Source organism: Saccoglossus kowalevskii, chromosome 1 (assembly GCF_978046115.1).
Source record: "Saccoglossus kowalevskii chromosome 1, keSacKowa6.1, whole genome shotgun sequence".
Lineage (NCBI taxonomy): Eukaryota > Metazoa > Hemichordata > Enteropneusta > Harrimaniidae > Saccoglossus > Saccoglossus kowalevskii.
Window position 1 is genome coordinate 2,660,905 of NC_140641.1, and position 24,211 is coordinate 2,685,115.

The window sequence follows — 24,211 nt, forward strand, 5'->3', positions numbered from 1 at the left end:
CACTGTATGGACAATCCATAGAGAACACATCGTAATGTAACACTATATTGACAATCCATGGAGAACACATCGTAATGTAACACTGTATTGACAATCCATAGAGAACACATCGTAATGTAACACTATATTGACAATCCATGGAGAACACATCGTAATGTAACACTGTATGGACAATCCATAGATAACACATCGTAATGTAACTCTGTATGGACAATCCATAGATAACACATCGTAATGTAACACTGTATGGACAATCCATAGATAACACATCGTAATGTAACACTGTATGGACAATCCCTAGAGAACACATTGTAATGTAACACTGTATGGACAATCCATAGAGAACACATTGTAATGTAACACTGTATGGACAATCCAAAGAGAACACATCGTAATGTAACACTGTATGGACAATCCTTGGAAAACACATTGTCATGTAACACTATATGGACAGTCCATGGAGAACACATCGTAATGTAACGCTGTATGGACAACTCATGACAAACACATCGTAATATAACACTGTATGGACAATACATAGATAACACACCGTAAAGTAACACTGTATGAACAATCCATGGAGAACACATCGTAATATAACACTGTATGGACAACCATAGGGACACATCGTAATGTAACACTGTGTGGACAATCCATAGAGAACACATAGTAATGTAACACTGTAAGGACAATCCATATATAACACATCGTAATGTAACACTGTATGGACAACCCATAGAGAAAACATCGTAAAGTAACACTGTAAGGACATCCATGGAGAACACATTGTAATATAACACTGTATGGGCAATCCACAGAGAACACATTGTAATGTAACACTATATGGACAACCATAGGGACACATCGTAATGTAACACTGTGTGGACAATCCATAGAGAACACATCGTAATGTACCACTGTAAGGACAATCCATATATAACACATCGTAATGTAACACTGCATGGAAAACCCATAGAGAACACATCGTAATGTAAAACTATAAGGACAATCCATGGAAAACCCATCGTAATATAACACTGTATGGACAATCCATAGATAACACATCGTAAAGTAACACTGTAAGGACAATCCATGGGAACACATCGTAATATAACACTGTAAGGGCAATCCATAGGGAACGCAAAGTAATGTAACACTATATGGACAATCCATAGATAACACATCGTAATATAACACTATATGGACAATCCATAGATAACACATCGTAATGTAACACTGTATGGACAATCCATAGATAACACATCGTAATGTAAGACTGTGTGGACAATCTATTGCGAACACATCGTAATGTAACACTGTATGGCCAATCCATGGATAACACATCGTAATGTAACACTGTATGGACAATCCATGGAGAACACAACGTAATGTTACACTGTATGGACAATCCGTGGAGTACAAACCGTAATGTAACACTTTATGGAAATTCCATATAGAACACATCGTAACGTAATACTGTATGGACAATCCACAGAGAACACATCGTAATGTAACACTGTATGGACATTCCATATAAAACACATCGTAATGTAACACTGTATTGACAATACATAGAGAACACATCGTAAAGTAACACTGTAAGGACAATCCATGGAAAACACATCGTAATATAACACTGTATGGACAATCCATAGATAACACATCGTAAAGTAACACTGTAAGGACAATCCATAGATAACACATCGTAAAGTAACACTGTAAGGACAATCCATGGAGAACACACCGTAATATAACACTGTATGGGCAATCCATAGGGAACACATAGTAATGTAACACTATATGGACAATCCATAGATAACACATCGTAATGTAAGACTGTGTGGACAATCTATTGCGAACACATCGTAATGTAACACTGTATGGCCAATCCATGGATAACACATCGTAATGTAACACTGTATGGACAATCCGTGGAGAACACATCGTAAGGTAACACTGTATGGACAATCCATGGAGCACACACCGTAATGTAACACTTTATGGAAATTCCATAGAGAACACATCGTAATGTAATACTGTATGGACAATTCATAGAGAGCACATCGTAATGTAACACTGTATGAACAATCCATATAAAACACATCGTAATGTAACACTGTATTGACAATACATAGAGAACACATCGTAATGTAACACTGTATGGACAATCCATATAGAATACTTCGTAATGTAACACTGTATGGACAATCCATGGAGCACACATCGTAATGTAACGCTGTATGGACAACTCATGACAAACACATCGTAATATAACACTGTATGGACAATACATAGATAACACACCGTAAAGTAACACTGTATGAACAATCCATGGAGAACACATCGTAATATAACACTGTATGGACAACCATAGGGACACATCGAAATGTAACACTGTGTGGACAATCCATAGAGAACACATCGTAATGTAACACTGTAAGGACAGTCCATATATAACACATCGTAATGTAACACTGTATGGACAACCCATAGAGAAAACATCGTAAAGTAACACTGTAAGGAGAATCCATGGAGAACACATCGTAATATAACACTGTATGGGCAATCTATAGAGAACACATAGTAATGTAACACTATATGGACAACCATAGGGACACATCGTAATGTAACACTGTGTGGACAATCCATAGAGAACACATCGTAATGTAACTCTGTAAGGACAATCCATATATAACACATCGTAATGTAACACTGCATGGAAAACCCATAGAGAACACATCGTAAAGTAAAACTGTAAGGACAATCCATGGAAAACCCATCGTAATATAACACTGTATGGACAATCCATAGATAACACATCGTAAAGTAATACTGTATGGACAATTCATAGAGAACACATCGTAATGTAACACTGTATGAACAATCCATATAAAACACATCGTAATGTAACCCTGTATTGACAATACATAGAGAACACATCGTAATGTAACACTGTATGGAAATCCATATAGAATACATCGTAATGTAACACTGTATGGTCAATCCATGGAGCACACATCGTAATGTAACACTGTATGAAAATCCATGGAGCACACATCGTAATGTAACACTTTATGGACATTCCATGGAGAACACATCGTAATGTAACACTGTATGGACAATCCATCGAGAACACATCGTAATGTAACACTGTATGGACATTCCATGGAGAACACATCGTAATGTAACACTGTATGGACAATCCATCGAGAACACATCGTAATGTAACACTGTATGGGAAATCCATGGAGAAGACATCGTAATGTAACACTGTATGGACAATCCATGGAGAACACATCGTAATGTAACACTTTATGGACAATCCATAGATAACACATCGTAATGTAACTCTGTATGGACAATCCATAGATAACACATCGTAATGTAACACTGTATGGACAATCCATAGATAACACATCGTAATGTAACACTGTATGGACAATCCATAGAGAACACATTGTAATGTAACACTGTATGGACAATCCATAGAGAACACATTGTAATATAACACTGTATGGACAATCCAAAGAGAACACATCGTAATGTAACACTGTATGGACAATCCTTGGAAAACACATTGTCATGTAACACTGTATGGACAATCCATGGAGAACACATCGTAATGTAACGCTGTATGGACAACTCATGACAAACACATCGTAATATAACACTGTATGGACAATACATAGATAACACACCGTAAAGTAACACTGTATGAACAATCCATGGAGAACACATCGTAATATAACACTGTATGGACAACCATAGGGACACATCGTAATGTAACACTGTGTGGACAATCCATAGAGAACACATAGTAATGTAACACTGTAAGGACAACCCATAGAGAAAACATCGTAAAGTAACACTGTAAGGAGAATCCATGGAGAACACATCGTAATATAACACTGTATGGGCAATCCATAGAGAACACATAGTAATGTAACACTATATGGACAACCATAGGGACACATCGTAATGTAACACTGTGTGGACAATCCATAGAGAACACATCGTAATGTAACACTGTAAGGACAATCCATATATAACACATCGTAATGTAACACTGCATGGAAAACCCATAGAGAACACATCGTAAAGTAAAACTGTAAGGACAATCCATGGAAAACCCATCGTAATATAACACTGTATGGACAATCCATAGATAACACATCGTAAAGTAATACTATATGGACAATTCATAGAGAACACATCGTAATGTAACACTGTATGAACAATCCATATAAAACACATCGTAATGTAACCCTGTATTGACAATACATAGAGAACACATCGTAATGTAACACTGTATGGAAATCCATATAGAATACATCGTAATGTAACACTGTATGGTCAATCCATGGAGCACACATCGTAATGTAACACTGTGTGGACAATCCATGGAGAACACATCGTAATGTAACACTGTATGGACAACCCATGGATCACACATCGTAATGTAACACTTTATGGACATTCCATGGAAAACACATCGTAATGTAACACTGTATGAAAATCCATGGAGCACACATCGTAATGTAACACTTTATGGACATTCCATGGAGAACACATCGTAATGTAACACTGTATGGACAATCCATCGAGAACACATCGTAATGTAACACTGTATGGGAAATCCATGGAGAAGACATCGTAATGTAACACTGTATAGACAATCCATGGAGAACACATCGTAATGTAACACTTTATGGACAATCCATAGATAACACATCGTAATGTAACTCTGTATGGACAATCCATAGATAACACATCGTAATGTAACACTGTATGGACAATCCATAGATAACACATCGTAATGTAACACTGTATGGACAATCCATAGAGAACACATTGTAATGTAACACTGTATGGACAATCCATAGAGAACACATTGTAATGTAACACTGTATGGACAATCCAAAGAGAACACATCGTAATGTAACACTGTATGGACAATCCTTGGAAAACACATTGTCATGTAACACTGTATGGACAATCCATGGAGAACACATCGTAATGTAACGCTGTATGGACAACTCATGACAAACACATCGTAATATAACACTGTATGGACAATACATAGATAACACACCGTAAAGTAACACTGTATGAACAATCCATGGAGAACACATCGTAATATAACACTGTATGGACAACCATAGGGACACATCGTAATATAACACTGTATGGACAACCATAGGGACACATCGAAATGTAACACTGTGTGGACAATCCATAGAGAACACATCGTAATGTAACACTGTAAGGACAGTCCATATATAACACATCGTAATGTAACACTGTATGGACAACCCATAGAGAAAACATCGTAAAGTAACACTGTAAGGAGAATCCATGGAGAACACATCGTAATATAACACTGTATGGGCAATCTATAGAGAACACATAGTAATGTAACACTATATGGACAACCATAGGGACACATCGTAATGTAACACTGTGTGGACAATCCATAGAGAACACATCGTAATGTAACACTGTAAGGACAATCCATATATAACACATCGTAATGTAACACTGCATGGAAAACCCATAGAGAACACATCGTAAAGTAAAACTGTAAGGACAATCCATGGAAAACCCATCGTAATATAACACTGTATGGACAATCCATAGATAACACATCGTAAAGTAATACTGTATGGACAATTCATAGAGAACACATCGTAATGTAACACTGTATGAACAATCCATATAAAACACATCGTAATGTAACCCTGTATTGACAATACATAGAGAACACATCGTAATGTAACACTGTATGGAAATCCATATAGAATACATCGTAATGTAACACTGTATGGTCAATCCATGGAGCACACATCGTAATGTAACACTGTGTGGACAATCCATGGAGAACACATCGTAATGTAACACTGTATGGACAACCCATGGATCACACATCGTAATGTAACACTTTATGGACATTCCATGGAAAACACATCGTAATGTAACACTGTATGAAAATCCATGGAGCACACATCGTAATGTAACACTTTATGGACATTCCATGGAGAACACATCGTAATGTAACACTGTATGGACAATCCATCGAGAACACATCGTAATGTAACACTGTATGGGAAATCCATGGAGAAGACATCGTAATGTAACACTGTATGGACAATCCATGGAGAACACATCGTAATGTAACACTTTATGGACAATCCATAGATAACACATCGTAATGTAACTCTGTATGGACAATCCATAGATAACACATCGTAATGTAACACTGTATGGACAATCCATAGATAACACATCGTAATGTAACACTGTATGGACAATCCATAGAGAACACATTGTAATGTAACACTGTATGGACAATCCATAGAGAACACATTGTAATGTAACACTGTATGGACAATCCAAAGAGAACACATCGTAATGTAACACTGTATGGACAATCCTTGGAAAACACATTGTCATGTAACACTGTATGGACAATCCATGGAGAACACATCGTAATGTAACGCTGTATGGACAACTCATGACAAACACATCGTAATATAACACTGTATGGACAATACATAGATAACACACCGTAAAGTAACACTGTATGAACAATCCATGGAGAACACATCGTAATATAACACTGTATGGACAACCATAGGGACACATCGTAATGTAACACTGTGTGGACAATCCATAGAGAACACATAGTAATGTAACACTGTAAGGACAACCCATAGAGAAAACATCGTAAAGTAACACTGTAAGGAGAATCCATGGAGAACACATCGTAATATAACACTGTATGGGCAATCCATAGAGAACACATAGTAATGTAACACTATATGGACAACCATAGGGACACATCGTAATGTAACACTGTGTGGACAATCCATAGAGAACACATCGTAATGTAACACTGTAAGGACAATCCATATATAACACATCGTAATGTAACACTGCATGGAAAACCCATAGAGAACACATCGTAAAGTAAAACTGTAAGGACAATCCATGGAAAACCCATCGTAATATAACACTGTATGGACAATCCATAGATAACACATCGTAAAGTAATACTGTATGGACAATTCATAGAGAACACATCGTAATGTAACACTGTATGAACAATCCATATAAAACACATCGTAATGTAACCCTGTATTGACAATACATAGAGAACACATCGTAATGTAACACTGTATGGAAATCCATATAGAATACATCGTAATGTAACACTGTATGGTCAATCCATGGAGCACACATCGTAATGTAACACTGTGTGGACAATCCATGGAGAACACATCGTAATGTAACACTGTATGGACAACCCATGGATCACACATCGTAATGTAACACTTTATGGACATTCCATGGAAAACACATCGTAATGTAACACTGTATGAAAATCCATGGAGCACACATCGTAATGTAACACTTTATGGACATTCCATGGAGAACACATCGTAATGTAACACTGTATGGACAATCCATCGAGAACACATCGTAATGTAACACTGTATGGGAAATCCATGGAGAAGACATCGTAATGTAACACTGTATAGACAATCCATGGAGAACACATCGTAATGTAACACTTTATGGACAATCCATAGATAACACATCGTAATGTAACTCTGTATGGACAATCCATAGATAACACATCGTAATGTAACACTGTATGGACAATCCATAGATAACACATCGTAATGTAACACTGTATGGACAATCCATAGAGAACACATTGTAATGTAACACTGTATGGACAATCCATAGAGAACACATTGTAATGTAACACTGTATGGACAATCCAAAGAGAACACATCGTAATGTAACACTGTATGGACAATCCTTGGAAAACACATTGTCATGTAACACTGTATGGACAATCCATGGAGAACACATCGTAATGTAACGCTGTATGGACAACTCATGACAAACACATCGTAATATAACACTGTATGGACAATACATAGATAACACACCGTAAAGTAACACTGTATGAACAATCCATGGAGAACACATCGTAATATAACACTGTATGGACAACCATAGGGACACATCGTAATGTAACACTGTGTGGACAATCCATAGAGAACACATAGTAATGTAACACTGTAAGGACAATCCATATATAACACATCGTAATGTAACACTGTATGGACAACCCATAGAGAAAACATCGTAAAGTAACACTGTAAGGACATCCATGGAGAACACATTGTAATATAACACTGTATGGGCAATCCACAGAGAACACATAGTAATGTAACACTATATGGACAACCATAGGGACACATCGTAATGTAACACTGTGTGGACAATCCATAGAGAACACATCGTAATGTACCACTGTAAGGACAATCCATATATAACACATCGTAATGTAACACTGCATGGAAAACCCATAGAGAACACATCGTAATGTAAAACTATAAGGACAATCCATGGAAAACCCATCGTAATATAACACTGTATGGACAATCCATAGATAACACATCGTAAAGTAACACTGTAAGGACAATCCATGGGAACACATCGTAATATAACACTGTAAGGGCAATCCATAGGGAACGCAAAGTAATGTAACACTATATGGACAATCCATAGATAACACATCGTAATATAACACTATATGGACAATCCATAGATAACACATCGTAATGTAACACTGTATGGACAATCCATAGATAACACATCGTAATGTAAGACTGTGTGGACAATCTATTGCGAACACATCGTAATGTAACACTGTATGGCCAATCCATGGATAACACATCGTAATGTAACACTGTATGGACAATCCATGGAGAACACAACGTAATGTTACACTGTATGGACAATCCGTGGAGTACAAACCGTAATGTAACACTTTATGGAAATTCCATATAGAACACATCGTAACGTAATACTGTATGGACAATCCACAGAGAACACATCGTAATGTAACACTGTATGGACATTCCATATAAAACACATCGTAATGTAACACTGTATTGACAATACATAGAGAACACATCGTAAAGTAACACTGTAAGGACAATCCATGGAAAACACATCGTAATATAACACTGTATGGACAATCCATAGATAACACATCGTAAAGTAACACTGTAAGGACAATCCATAAATAACACATCGTAAAGTAACACTGTAAGGACAATCCATGGAGAACACACCGTAATATAACACTGTATGGGCAATCCATAGGGAACACATAGTAATGTAACACTATATGGACAATCCATAGATAACACATCGTAATGTAAGACTGTGTGGACAATCTATTGCGAACACATCGTAATGTAACACTGTATGGCCAATCCATGGATAACACATCGTAATGTAACACTGTATGGACAATCCGTGGAGAACACATCGTAAGGTAACACTGTATGGACAATCCATGGAGCACACACCGTAATGTAACACTTTATGGAAATTCCATAGAGAACACATCGTAATGTAATACTGTATGGACAATTCATAGAGAGCACATCTTAATGTAACACTGTATGATCAATCCATATAAAACACATCGTAATGTAACACTGTATTGACAATACATAGAGAACACATCGTAATGTAACACTGTATGGACAATCCATATAGAATACTTCGTAATGTAACACTGTATGGACAATCCATGGAGCACACATCGTAATGTAACGCTGTATGGACAACTCATGACAAACACATCGTAATATAACACTGTATGGACAATACATAGATAACACACCGTAAAGTAACACTGTATGAACAATCCATGGAGAACACATCGTAATATAACACTGTATGGACAACCATAGGGACACATCGAAATGTAACACTGTGTGGACAATCCATAGAGAACACATCGTAATGTAACACTGTAAGGACAGTCCATATATAACACATCGTAATGTAACACTGTATGGACAACCATAGAGAAAACATCGTAAAGTAACACTGTAAGGAGAATCCATGGAGAACACATCGTAATATAACACTGTATGGGCAATCCATGGAGAACACATAGTAATGTAACACTATATGGACAACCATAGGGACACATCGTAATGTAACACTGTGTGGACAATCCATAGAGAACACATCGTAATGTAACACTGTAAGGACAATCCATATATAACACATCGTAATGTAACACTGCATGGAAAACCCATAGAGAACACATCGTAAAGTAAAACTGTAAGGACAATCCATGGAAAACCCATCGTAATATAACACTGTATGGACAATCCATAGATAACACATCGTAAAGTAATACTGTATGGACAATTCATAGAGAACACATCGTAATGTAACACTGTATGAACAATCCATATAAAACACATCGTAATGTAACACTGTATTGACAATACATAGAGAACACATCGTAATGTAACACTGTATGGACAATCCATATAGAATACTTCGTAATGTAACACTGTATGGACAATCCATGGAGCACACATCGTAATGTAACGCTGTATGGACAACTCATGACAAACACATCGTAATATAACACTGTATGGACAATACATAGATAACACACCGTAAAGTAACACTGTATGAACAATCCATGGAGAACACATCGTAATATAACACTGTATGGACAACCATAGGGACACATCGAAATGTAACACTGTGTGGACAATCCATAGAGAACACATCGTAATGTAACACTGTAAGGACAGTCCATATATAACACATCGTAATGTAACACTGTATGGACAACCCATAGAGAAAACATCGTAAAGTAACACTGTAAGGAGAATCCATGGAGAACACATCGTAATATAACACTGTATGGGCAATCCATAGAGAACACATAGTAATGTAACACTATATGGACAACCATAGGGACACATCGTAATGTAACACTGTGTGGACAATCCATAGAGAACACATCGTAATGTAACACTGTAAGGACAATCCATATATAACACATCGTAATGTAACACTGCATGGAAAACCCATAGAGAACACATCGTAAAGTAAAACTGTAAGGACAATCCATGGAAAACCCATCGTAATATAACACTGTATGGACAATCCATAGATAACACATCGTAAAGTAATACTGTATGGACAATTCATAGAGAACACATCGTAATGTAACACTGTATGAACAATCCATATAAAACACATCGTAATGTAACCCTGTATTGACAATACATAGAGAACACATCGTAATGTAACACTGTATGGAAATCCATATAGAATACATCGTAATGTAACACTGTATGGTCAATCCATGGAGCACACATCGTAATGTAACACTGTGTGGACAATCCATGGAGAACACATCGTAATGTAACACTGTATGGACAACCCATGGATCACACATCGTAATGTAACACTTTATGGACATTCCATGGAAAACACATCGTAATGTAACACTGTATGAAAATCCATGGAGCACACATCGTAATGTAACACTTTATGGACATTCCATGGAGAACACATCGTAATGTAACACTGTATGGACAATCCATCGAGAACACATCGTAATGTAACACTGTATGGGAAATCCATGGAGAAGACATCGTAATGTAACACTGTATAGACAATCCATGGAGAACACATCGTAATGTAACACTTTATGGACAATCCATAGATAACACATCGTAATGTAACTCTGTATGGACAATCCATAGATAACACATCGTAATGTAACACTGTATGGACAATCCATAGATAACACATCGTAATGTAACACTGTATGGACAATCCATAGAGAACACATTGTAATGTAACACTGTATGGACAATCCATAGAGAACACATTGTAATGTAACACTGTATGGACAATCCAAAGAGAACACATCGTAATGTAACACTGTATGGACAATCCTTGGAAAACACATTGTCATGTAACACTGTATGGACAATCCATGGAGAACACATCGTAATGTAACGCTGTATGGACAACTCATGACAAACACATCGTAATATAACACTGTATGGACAATCCACAGAGAACACATCGTAATGTAACACTGTATGGACATTCCATATAAAACACATCGTAATGTAACACTGTATTGACAATACATAGAGAACACATCGTAAAGTAACACTGTAAGGACAATCCATGGAAAACACATCGTAATATAACACTGTATGGACAATCCATAGATAACACATCGTAAAGTAACACTGTAAGGACAATCCATAGATAACACATCGTAAAGTAACACTGTAAGGACAATCCATGGAGAACACACCGTAATATAACACTGTATGGGCAATCCATAGGGAACACATAGTAATGTAACACTATATGGACAATCCATAGATAACACATCGTAATGTAAGACTGTGTGGACAATCTATTGCGAACACATCGTAATGTAACACTGTATGGCCAATCCATGGATAACACATCGTAATGTAACACTGTATGGACAATCCGTGGAGAACACATCGTAAGGTAACACTGTATGGACAATCCATGGAGCACACACCGTAATGTAACACTTTATGGAAATTCCATAGAGAACACATCGTAATGTAATACTGTATGGACAATTCATAGAGAGCACATCTTAATGTAACACTGTATGATCAATCCATATAAAACACATCGTAATGTAACACTGTATTGACAATACATAGAGAACACATCGTAATGTAACACTGTATGGACAATCCATATAGAATACTTCGTAATGTAACACTGTATGGACAATCCATGGAGCACACATCGTAATGTAACGCTGTATGGACAACTCATGACAAACACATCGTAATATAACACTGTATGGACAATACATAGATAACACACCGTAAAGTAACACTGTATGAACAATCCATGGAGAACACATCGTAATATAACACTGTATGGACAACCATAGGGACACATCGAAATGTAACACTGTGTGGACAATCCATAGAGAACACATCGTAATGTAACACTGTAAGGACAGTCCATATATAACACATCGTAATGTAACACTGTATGGACAACCATAGAGAAAACATCGTAAAGTAACACTGTAAGGAGAATCCATGGAGAACACATCGTAATATAACACTGTATGGGCAATCCATGGAGAACACATAGTAATGTAACACTATATGGACAACCATAGGGACACATCGTAATGTAACACTGTGTGGACAATCCATAGAGAACACATCGTAATGTAACACTGTAAGGACAATCCATATATAACACATCGTAATGTAACACTGCATGGAAAACCCATAGAGAACACATCGTAAAGTAAAACTGTAAGGACAATCCATGGAAAACCCATCGTAATATAACACTGTATGGACAATCCATAGATAACACATCGTAAAGTAATACTGTATGGACAATTCATAGAGAACACATCGTAATGTAACACTGTATGAACAATCCATATAAAACACATCGTAATGTAACACTGTATTGACAATACATAGAGAACACATCGTAATGTAACACTGTATGGACAATCCATATAGAATACTTCGTAATGTAACACTGTATGGACAATCCATGGAGCACACATCGTAATGTAACGCTGTATGGACAACTCATGACAAACACATCGTAATATAACACTGTATGGACAATACATAGATAACACACCGTAAAGTAACACTGTATGAACAATCCATGGAGAACACATCGTAATATAACACTGTATGGACAACCATAGGGACACATCGAAATGTAACACTGTGTGGACAATCCATAGAGAACACATCGTAATGTAACACTGTAAGGACAGTCCATATATAACACATCGTAATGTAACACTGTATGGACAACCATAGAGAAAACATCGTAAAGTAACACTGTAAGGAGAATCCATGGAGAACACATCGTAATATAACACTGTATGGGCAATCCATGGAGAACACATAGTAATGTAACACTATATGGACAACCATAGGGACACATCGTAATGTAACACTGTGTGGACAATCCATAGAGAACACATCGTAATGTAACACTGTAAGGACAATCCATATATAACACATCGTAATGTAACACTGCATGGAAAACCCATAGAGAACACATCGTAAAGTAAAACTGTAAGGACAATCCATGGAAAACCCATCGTAATATAACACTGTATGGACAATCCATAGATAACACATCGTAAAGTAATACTGTATGGACAATTCATAGAGAACACATCGTAATGTAACACTGTATGAACAATCCATATAAAACACATCGTAATGTAACCCTGTATTGACAATACATAGAGAACACATCGTAATGTAACACTGTATGGAAATCCATATAGAATACATCGTAATGTAACACTGTATGGTCAATCCATGGAGCACACATCGTAATGTAACACTGTGTGGACAATCCATGGAGAACACATCGTAATGTAACACTGTATGGACAATCCATGGATCACACATCGTAATGTAACACTTTATGGACATTCCATGGAAAACACATCGTAATGTAACACTGTATGAAAATCCATGGAGCACACATCGTAATGTAACACTTTATGGACATTCCATGGAGAACACATCGTAATGTAACACTGTATGGACAATCCATCGAGAACACATCGTAATGTAACACTGTATGGGACATCCATGGAGAAGACATCGTAATGTAACACTGTATGGACAATCCATGGAGTACACATCGTAATGTAACACTTTATGGACATTCCATGGAAAACACATCGTAATGTAACACTGTATGAAAATCCACGGAGCACACATCGTAATGTAACACTGTATGGACAATTCAAATAGAACACATCGTAATGTAACACTGTATGGACAATCCATAGAGAACACATTGTAATGTAACACTGTGTGGACAATCCCTAGAGAGCACATCGTAATGTAACACTGTATGGACAATTTATGTAGAACACATCGTAATGTAACACTGTATGGACAATCCATAGAGAACACATTGTAATGTAGCACTGTGTGGACAACCATAGGAACACATCGTAATGTAACACTGTATGGACAATCCATAAAGAACATATTGTAATGTAACACTGTATGGACAATCCCTAGAGAACACATCGTAATGTAACACTGTGTGGACAATTCATGTAGAACTCATCGTTATGTAGCACTGTGTGGACAACCATAGGGACACATAGTAATGTAGCACTGTATGGATAATCCATAGAGAACACATTGTAATGTAACACTGTATGGACAATCCGTAGAGAACACATCGTAATGTAACCCTGTGTGGACAATTCATGTAGAACACATCGTAATGTAGCACTGTGTGGACAATTTATGTAGAATACATCGTAATGTAGCACTGTGTGGAAAACCATAGGGACACATAGTAATGTAGCACTGTATGGACAATCCATAGAGAACACATTTTAATGTAACACTGTATGGACAATCCGTAGAGAACACATTGTAATGTAACACTGTATGGACAATCCCTAGAGAACACATCGTAATGTAACACTGTGTGGACAATTTATGTAGAATACATCGTAATGTAGCACTGTGTGGACAACCATAGGAACACATCGTAATGTAACACTGTATGGACAATCCATAAAGAACACATTGTAATGTAACACTGTATGGACAATCCCTAGAGAACACATCGTAATGTAACACTGTGTGGACAATTCATGTAGAACACATCGTAATGTAGCACTGTGTGGACAACCATAAGGACACATAGTAATGTAGCACTGTATGGACAATCCGTAGAGAACACATTGTAATGTAACACTGTATGGACAATCCCTAGAGAACACATCGTAATGTAACACTGTGTGGACAATTTATGTAGAATACATCGTAATGTAGCACTGTGTGGACAACCATAGGAACACATCGTAATGTAACACTGTATGGACAATCCATAAAGAACACATTGTAATGTAACACTGTATGGACAATCCCTAGAGAACACATCGTAATGTAACACTGTGTGGACAATTCATGTAGAACACATCGTAATGTAGCACTGTGTGGACAACCATAGGGACACATAGTAATGTAGCACTGTATGGACAATCCATAGAGAACACATTGTAATGCAACACTGTATGGACAATCCGTAGAGAACACATCGTAATGTAACACTGTGTGGACAATTCATGTAGAACACATCGTAATGTAGCACTGTGTGGACAACCATAGGGACACATCGTAATGTAACACTGTATGGACAATCCATAGAGAACACATCGTAATATAACACTGAAATGAGCTATATTTGACATATGCCAGTCTATGAAATGAGCTTTATTTGACACATGCCCGTCTATGAAATGAGCTATATTTGACACATGCCAATCTGTGAAATGAGCTATATTTAACACATGCCAATCTGTGAAATGAGCTATATTTGACACATGCCAATCTGTGAAATGAGCTATATTTGACACATGCCAAACTGTGAAATTAGCTATATTTGACACATGCCAGTCTATGAAATGTGCTTTATTTGACACATGCCAGTCTATGAAATGAGCTATATTTGACACATGCCAATCTGTGAAATGAGCTATATTTGACACATGCCAATCTGTGAAATGAGCTATATTTGACACATGCCAATCTATGAAATGAGCTATATTTGACACATGCAAATCTGTGAAATGAGCTTTATTTGACACATACCAATCTGTGAAATGAGCTATATTTGACACATGCCAATCTGTGAAATGTGCTTTATCTGACACATGCCAGTCTATGAAATGAGCTTTAATTGACACATGCCAATCTGTGAAATGAGCTTTATTTGACACATACCAATCTGTGAAATGAGCTATATTTGACACATGTCAATCTATGAAATGAGCTATATTTGACACATGCAAATCTGTGAAATGAGCTATAATTGACACATGCCAATCTGTGAAATGAACTATATTTGACACATGCCAAACTGTGAAATGAGCTAAATTTGACACATGCCAATCTGTGGATTGAGCCATATTTGACACATGCCAATCTGTGAAATGAGCTTTATTTGATACATACCAATCTGTGAAATGAGCTATATTTGACACATGCCAATCTATGTAATGAGCTATATTTGACACATGCCAATCTGTGAAATGAGCTATATTTGACACATGCCAATCTGTGAAATGAGCTATATTTGACACATGCCAAACTGTGAAATGAGCTATATTTGACACATGCCAGTCTATGAAATGTGCTTTATTTGACACATGCCAGTCTATGAAATGAGCTTTATTTGGCACATGCCAATCTGTGAAATGAGCCTTATTTGACACGTATCAAACTGTGAAGTGAGCTATTTTTGACACATGCCAGACTGTGAAATGGGCTATATTTGACCAATGCCAGTATATGAAATGAGCTATATTTGTCACATGCTATTTTATCTAATGAATTATATTAAACTCATATCAGTAAGACACATTTGCCTTATCCTGATATGTAATGAACTGTATTTGATTCATGAAAGTTATAATAACGTTCCAATAAGTCTCGGCTAAGAGTAATATGTATAGTAATTAAAGATTCAAAGTATACATACCTCTTTATTTAACAATGGTTCACTGTGTTTTCTCGTCTGCGCCACGAACATGGGGGGCCCCTCATCTAATGCCCTTTCAATTCTGCTCTGCAGAATGGAAAACACCACGTGTTCTTTTTTACCGCTTCTTTCGTTTTCATGTGATTGACTTATAATATGCATTTTGACATCAGTTTCAAAAAATTCCCTTGCTACTGTCTTAATAATACCTACACAATAAAACAAGATTATAACAAATCACTAACGATGGTGGCGTGTGAACAATGTTTAATATTTGCAGTTTGTGACGAATTGAAATGTTGAAATGTCCATACAAATTCCGATTTGGCTCTGTATATGCGATGTCAATATGATACACCACAATCAATCAATATACGCTGCTTCCTTCATGGTACACCATAATACACTCATATACACTACTGTCCATTTGATATGTCAAATTACATTCATATACACTGCAGTATATATATAAAACACCACACTCAAATTCATGTACACCTTATGGGTTGAATGCCTCCTTTAAACACACTTTGACTGTACACTGGTGCATAAATATGAAAGCAAAAGTATTAAGCTGCCTAATAAGATTTGTTAACATTTTCTTGCTGTGGCATGTCCAAATTTACTTGACAAAAATGTATAGTAATAATGTCTGTGACTACACAGTGCAACAAGTGTTTACGCACTTATAATAGCGATGACAGTTAGAATAATAAGCTATAACACAGTGATGACAATACAAACCACAGTCATATCAGAATGATATCACAGTAATAACAAGTCATAACACTGTGATACCACAGCAATTCCAAGCCATATCATAGTGATATCACAGTAATAACAAGTTATATCACAATGATATCACAGTAATAACAAGTCATATCAAGTAATAACAAGTCATAACACTGTGATACCACAGTAATTCCAAGCCATATCACAGTGATACCATAGTAATGACAAGCCATAACACCGTAACATCACAGTAATAACAAGTATAACACAGTGATATCACAGTATTAACAAGTATAACACAGTGATATCACAGTAATAACAAGTATAACACAGTGATATCACAGTAATAACAAATATAATGCAGTGATATCACAGTAATAACAATTCATAACGCAGTGACATCACAGTATTAACAAGTATAACACAGTGATATCACAGTAATAACAAGTATAACACAGTGATATCACAGTAATAACAAATATAATGCAGTGATATCACAGTAATAACAATTCATAACGCAGTGACATCACAGTAATAACAAGTATAACACAGTGATATAACATTAATAACAAGTATGACACAGTGATATCACAATAATAACAAATATAATGCAGTGATATCACAGTAATAACAGGTATAACACAGTGATATCACAGCATTAACAAGTCAAAACACAGTGATATCACAGTAATAACAAGTATAACACATTGATATCACAGTAATAACAAGTATAACACAGTGATATCACAGTAATAACAGGTCATAACACAGTGATATCACAGTAATAAAAAGTATAACACATTGATATCACAGTAATAACAAGTATACCACATTGATATCACAGTAATAACAAGTATAACACAGTGATATCACAGTAATAACAAGTATAACACATTGATATCACAGTAATAACAAGTATAACACAGTGATATCACAGTATTAACAAGTATAACACAGTGATATCACAGCATTAACAAGTCATAACACAATGATATCACAGTGATAACAAATATAATGCAGTGATATCACAGTAATAACAATTCATAACGCAGTGACATCACAGTAATAACAAGTATAACACAGTGATATAACATTAATAACAAGTATGACACAGTGATATCACAGTAATAACAAATATAACACATTGATATCACAGTAATAACAAGTATAACACAGTGATATCACAGTAATAACAAATATAATGCAGTGATATCACAGTAATAACAATTCATAACGCAGTGACATCACAGTAATAACAAGTATAACACAGTGATATAACATTAATAACAAGTATGACACAGTGATATCACAGTAATAACAAATATAATGCAGTGATATCACAATAATAACAGGTATAACACAGTGATATCACAGCATTAACAAGTCATAACACAGTGATATCACAGTAATAACAAGTATAACACATTGATATCACAGTAATAACAAGTATAACACAGTGATATCACAGTATTAACAAGCATAACACAGTGATATCACAGCATTAACAAGTCATAAAACAATGATATCACAGTGATAACAAATACAATGCAGTGATATCACAGTAATAACAATTCATAACGCAGTGACATCACAGTAATAACAAGTATAACACAGTGATATAACATTAATAACAAGTATGACACAGTGATATCACAGTAATAACAAATATAATGCAGTGATATCACAGTAATAACAGGTATAACACAGTGATATCACAGCATTAACAAGTCATAACACAGTGATATCACAGTAATAACAAATATAACACATTGATATCACAGTAATAACAAGTATAACACAGTGATATCACAGTAATAACAATTCATAACGCAGTGACATCACAGTAATAACAAGTATAACACAGTGATATAACATTAATAACAAGTATGACACAGTGATATCACAGTAATAACAAGTTATAACACTGTGATATTACAGAAATAACAAGCAATAACATAGTGATATCACAGTAATAACAAGTTATAACACACTGATATCACAGAAATAACAAGTCATAAAACAGTGATATCACAGTAATGGCAAGTATAACACAGTGATATCACAATAATAACATGTATAAAACAGTGATATCACAGCAATTCCCAGCCATAATGCAGTGATGTCACAGAAAAAACAAGTATAACACAGTGATATCACAGTAATAACAAGTATAACACAGTGATATCACAGTAATAACAAGTATGACACAGTGATATCACAGTAATAACAAGTTATAACACAGTGATATCTCAGTAATAACAAGTATGACACAGTGATATCACAGTAATAACAAGTATGACACAGTGATATCACAGTAATAACAAGTTATAACACTGTGATATTACAGTAATAACAAGCAATAGCATAGTGATATCACAGTAATAACAAGTTATAACACACTGATATCACAGAAATAACAAGTATTAAAACAGTGATATCACAGTAATGGCAAGTATAACACAGTGATATCACAATAATAACATGTATAAAACAGTGATATCACAGTAATAACAAGTTATAACACGGTGATATAACAGTAATTCCAAACCATAACACAGTGATATCACAGTAATAACAAGTCATAAAACAGTGATATCACAGTAATTCCCAGCCATAATGCAGTGATGTCACAGTAATAACAAGTATAACACAGTGATATCACAGTAATTCCCAGCCATAATGCAGTGATGTCACAGTAATAACAAGTATAACGCAGTGATATCACAGTAATAACAAGTATAACACAGTGATATCACAGTAATAACAAGTATAACATAGTGATATCACAGTAATAACAAGTATAACACAGTGATATCACAATAATAACATGTATAAAACAGTGATATCACAGTAATTCCCAGCCATAATGCAGTGATGTCACAGTAATAACAAGTATAACGCAGTGATATCACAGTAATAACAAGTATAACACAGTGATATCACAGTAATAAGAAGTATAACATAGTGATATCACAGTAATAACAAGTATAACGCAGTGATATCACAGTAATAACAAGTATAACACAGTGATATCACAGTAATAACAAGTATAATGCAGTGATATCACAGAAATAAGAAGTATAACACAGTGATATCACAGTAATAGCAATTATAACACAGTGATATCACAGTAATAACAAGTATAACGCAGAGATATCACAGTATTAACAAGTATAACATAGTGATATCACAGTAATAACAAGTTATAACACAGTGATATCACAGTAATAACAAGTATAACGCAGTGATATCACAGTATTAACAAGTATAACATAGTGATATCACAGTAATAACAAGTTATAACACAGTGATATCACAGTAATAACAAGTAATAACACAGTGATACAACAGTAATAACAAGGATAATGAAGTGATATCAAAGTATTAACAAGTCATAACACAGTGATATCACAGTAATAACAAATATAATGCAGTGATATCACAGTAATAACAAGTATAACATATTGATATCACAGTAATAACAAGTTATACTACTGTGATACCACAGTATTAACAAGTCATGACACAGTGATATCACAGTAATAACAAGTCATAACACAGAGATATAACAGTATCAACAAGTCATAACACTGTGATATCACAGTAATAACAAGTCAAAACACTGTGGTATCACAGTATTAAAAAGTCCTAACACAGTTATATCACAGTAATAACAAGTTATAACACTGTGATATCACAGTAATAACAAGTTATAACACAGTGACACCACAGTAATAATAAGTCATAACACAGTGACATCACAGTAATAACAAGTTATAACACTGTGATATCACAGTAATAACAAGTTATAACACAGCGATATCACAGTAATAACAAGTTATAACACAGTGACACCACAGTAATAACAAGTCATATCATAGTGATATCACAGTAATAACAAGTTATATCACAATGATATCACAGTAATAACAAGTCATATCAAGTAATAACAAGTCATAACACAGTGATATCACAATAATTCCAAGTCATATCACAGTGATACCACAGGAATAACAAGCCATGACACCGTAACATCACAGTAATAACAAGTTATAACACAGCGACATCACAGTAATAACAAGTTATAACACAGTGATATTACAGTAATAATAAGTTGTAACACTGTGATATCACAGTAATAACAAGTTATAACACAGCGATATCACAGTAATAACAAGTATAACACATTGATATCACAGTAATAACAAGTATAACACAGTGACACCACAGTAATAACAAGTTATAACACTGTGATATCACAGTAATAACAAGTTATAACACAGCGATATCACAGTAAGAACAAGTTATAACACAGTGATATCACAGTAATAACAAGTTATAACACAGTGACACCACAGTAATAACAAGTTATAACACTGTGATATCACAGTAATAACAAGTTATAACACAGTGACACCACAATAATAACAAGTTATAACACAGTGATATCACAGAAATAACAAGTCATAAACAGTGATATCACAGTAATGGCAAGTATAACACAGTGATATCATAATAATAACAAGTATAAAACAGTGATATCACAGTAATTCCCAGCCATAATGCAGTGATGTCACAGTAATAACAAGTATAACACAGTGATATCACAGTAATAACAAGTATAACACAGTGATATCACAGTATTAACAAGTATAACACAGTGATATCACAGTATTAACAAGTAGAACACTGTGATATCACAGTAATAACAAGTGATAACACAGTGACACCACAGTAATAATAAATCATAACACAGTGACTCCACAGTAATAATAAGTCATAACACAGCGACACCACAGTAATAACAAGTTATAACACTGTGATATCACAGTAATAACAAGTTATAACACAGTGACACCACAGTAATAACAAGTTATAACACTGTAATATCACAGTAATAACAAGTTATAACACAGCGTTATCACAGTAATAACAAGTTATAACACTGTGATATCACAGTAATAACAAGTTATAACACAGCGATATCACAGTAATAACAAGTTATAACACAGTGACACCACAGTAATAACAAGTTATAACACTGTGATATCACAGTAATAACAAGTTATAACAGTGAGACCACAGTAATAATAAGTCATAACACAGTGACACCACAGTAATAACAAGTTATAACACTGTGATATCACAGCAATAACAAGTTATAACACAGCGATATCACAGTAATAACAAGTTATAACACAGTGATATCACAGTATTAGCAAGTCATAACGCAGTGACATCACAGTAATAGCAAGTATAATGCAGTGATATCACAGTAATAACAATTCATAACGCAGTGACATCACAGTAATAACAAGCATAACATAGTGATATAACATTCATAACAGTGATATCACAGTAATAACAAGTATAATGCAGTGATATCACAGTAATACAGGTATAACACAGTGATATCACAGCATTAACAAGTCATAACACAGTGATATCACAGTAATAACAAATATAACACATTGATATCACAGTAATAACAAGTATAACACAGTGATATCACAGTATTAACAATTCATAACGCAGTGACATCACAGTAATAACAAGTATAACACAGTGATATAACATTAATAACAAGTATTACACAGTGATATCACAGTAATAACAAGTTATAACACTGTGATATTACAGAAATAACAAGCAATAACATAGTGATATCACAGTAATAACAAGTTATAACACTGTGATATCACAGTAATAACAAGTTATAACACAACGATATCACAGTAATAACAAGTTATAACACAGTGACACCACAGTAATAACAAGTCATATCATAGTGATATCACAGTAATAACAACTTATATCACAATGATATCACAGTAATAACAAGTCATATCAAGTAATAACAAGTCATAACACAGTGATATCACAATAATTCCAAGTCATATCACAGTGATACCACAGGAATAACAAGCCATGACACCGTAACATCACAGTAATAACAAGTTATAACACAGCGACATCACAGTAATAACAAGTTATAACACAGTGATATCACAGTAATAATAAGTCATAACACAGTGACACCACA

The 24,211-nt window shown here is 35.1% G+C and overlaps 1 protein-coding gene across 1 annotated transcript in view; it reads right to left on the bottom strand.

Annotated features, from left to right (window-relative positions):
* LOC100368244 (guanylate cyclase soluble subunit beta-2-like) overlaps positions 1-24,211 on the bottom strand; it is a 184,091-nt gene that overhangs the window by 20,745 nt on the left and 139,135 nt on the right. The window contains exon 5 of the mRNA XM_085498337.1: positions 17,437-17,645. Within this exon, the coding sequence (XP_085354463.1) occupies positions 17,437-17,645 (209 nt within the window). The remainder of the gene's footprint in view (positions 1-17,436; positions 17,646-24,211) is intronic.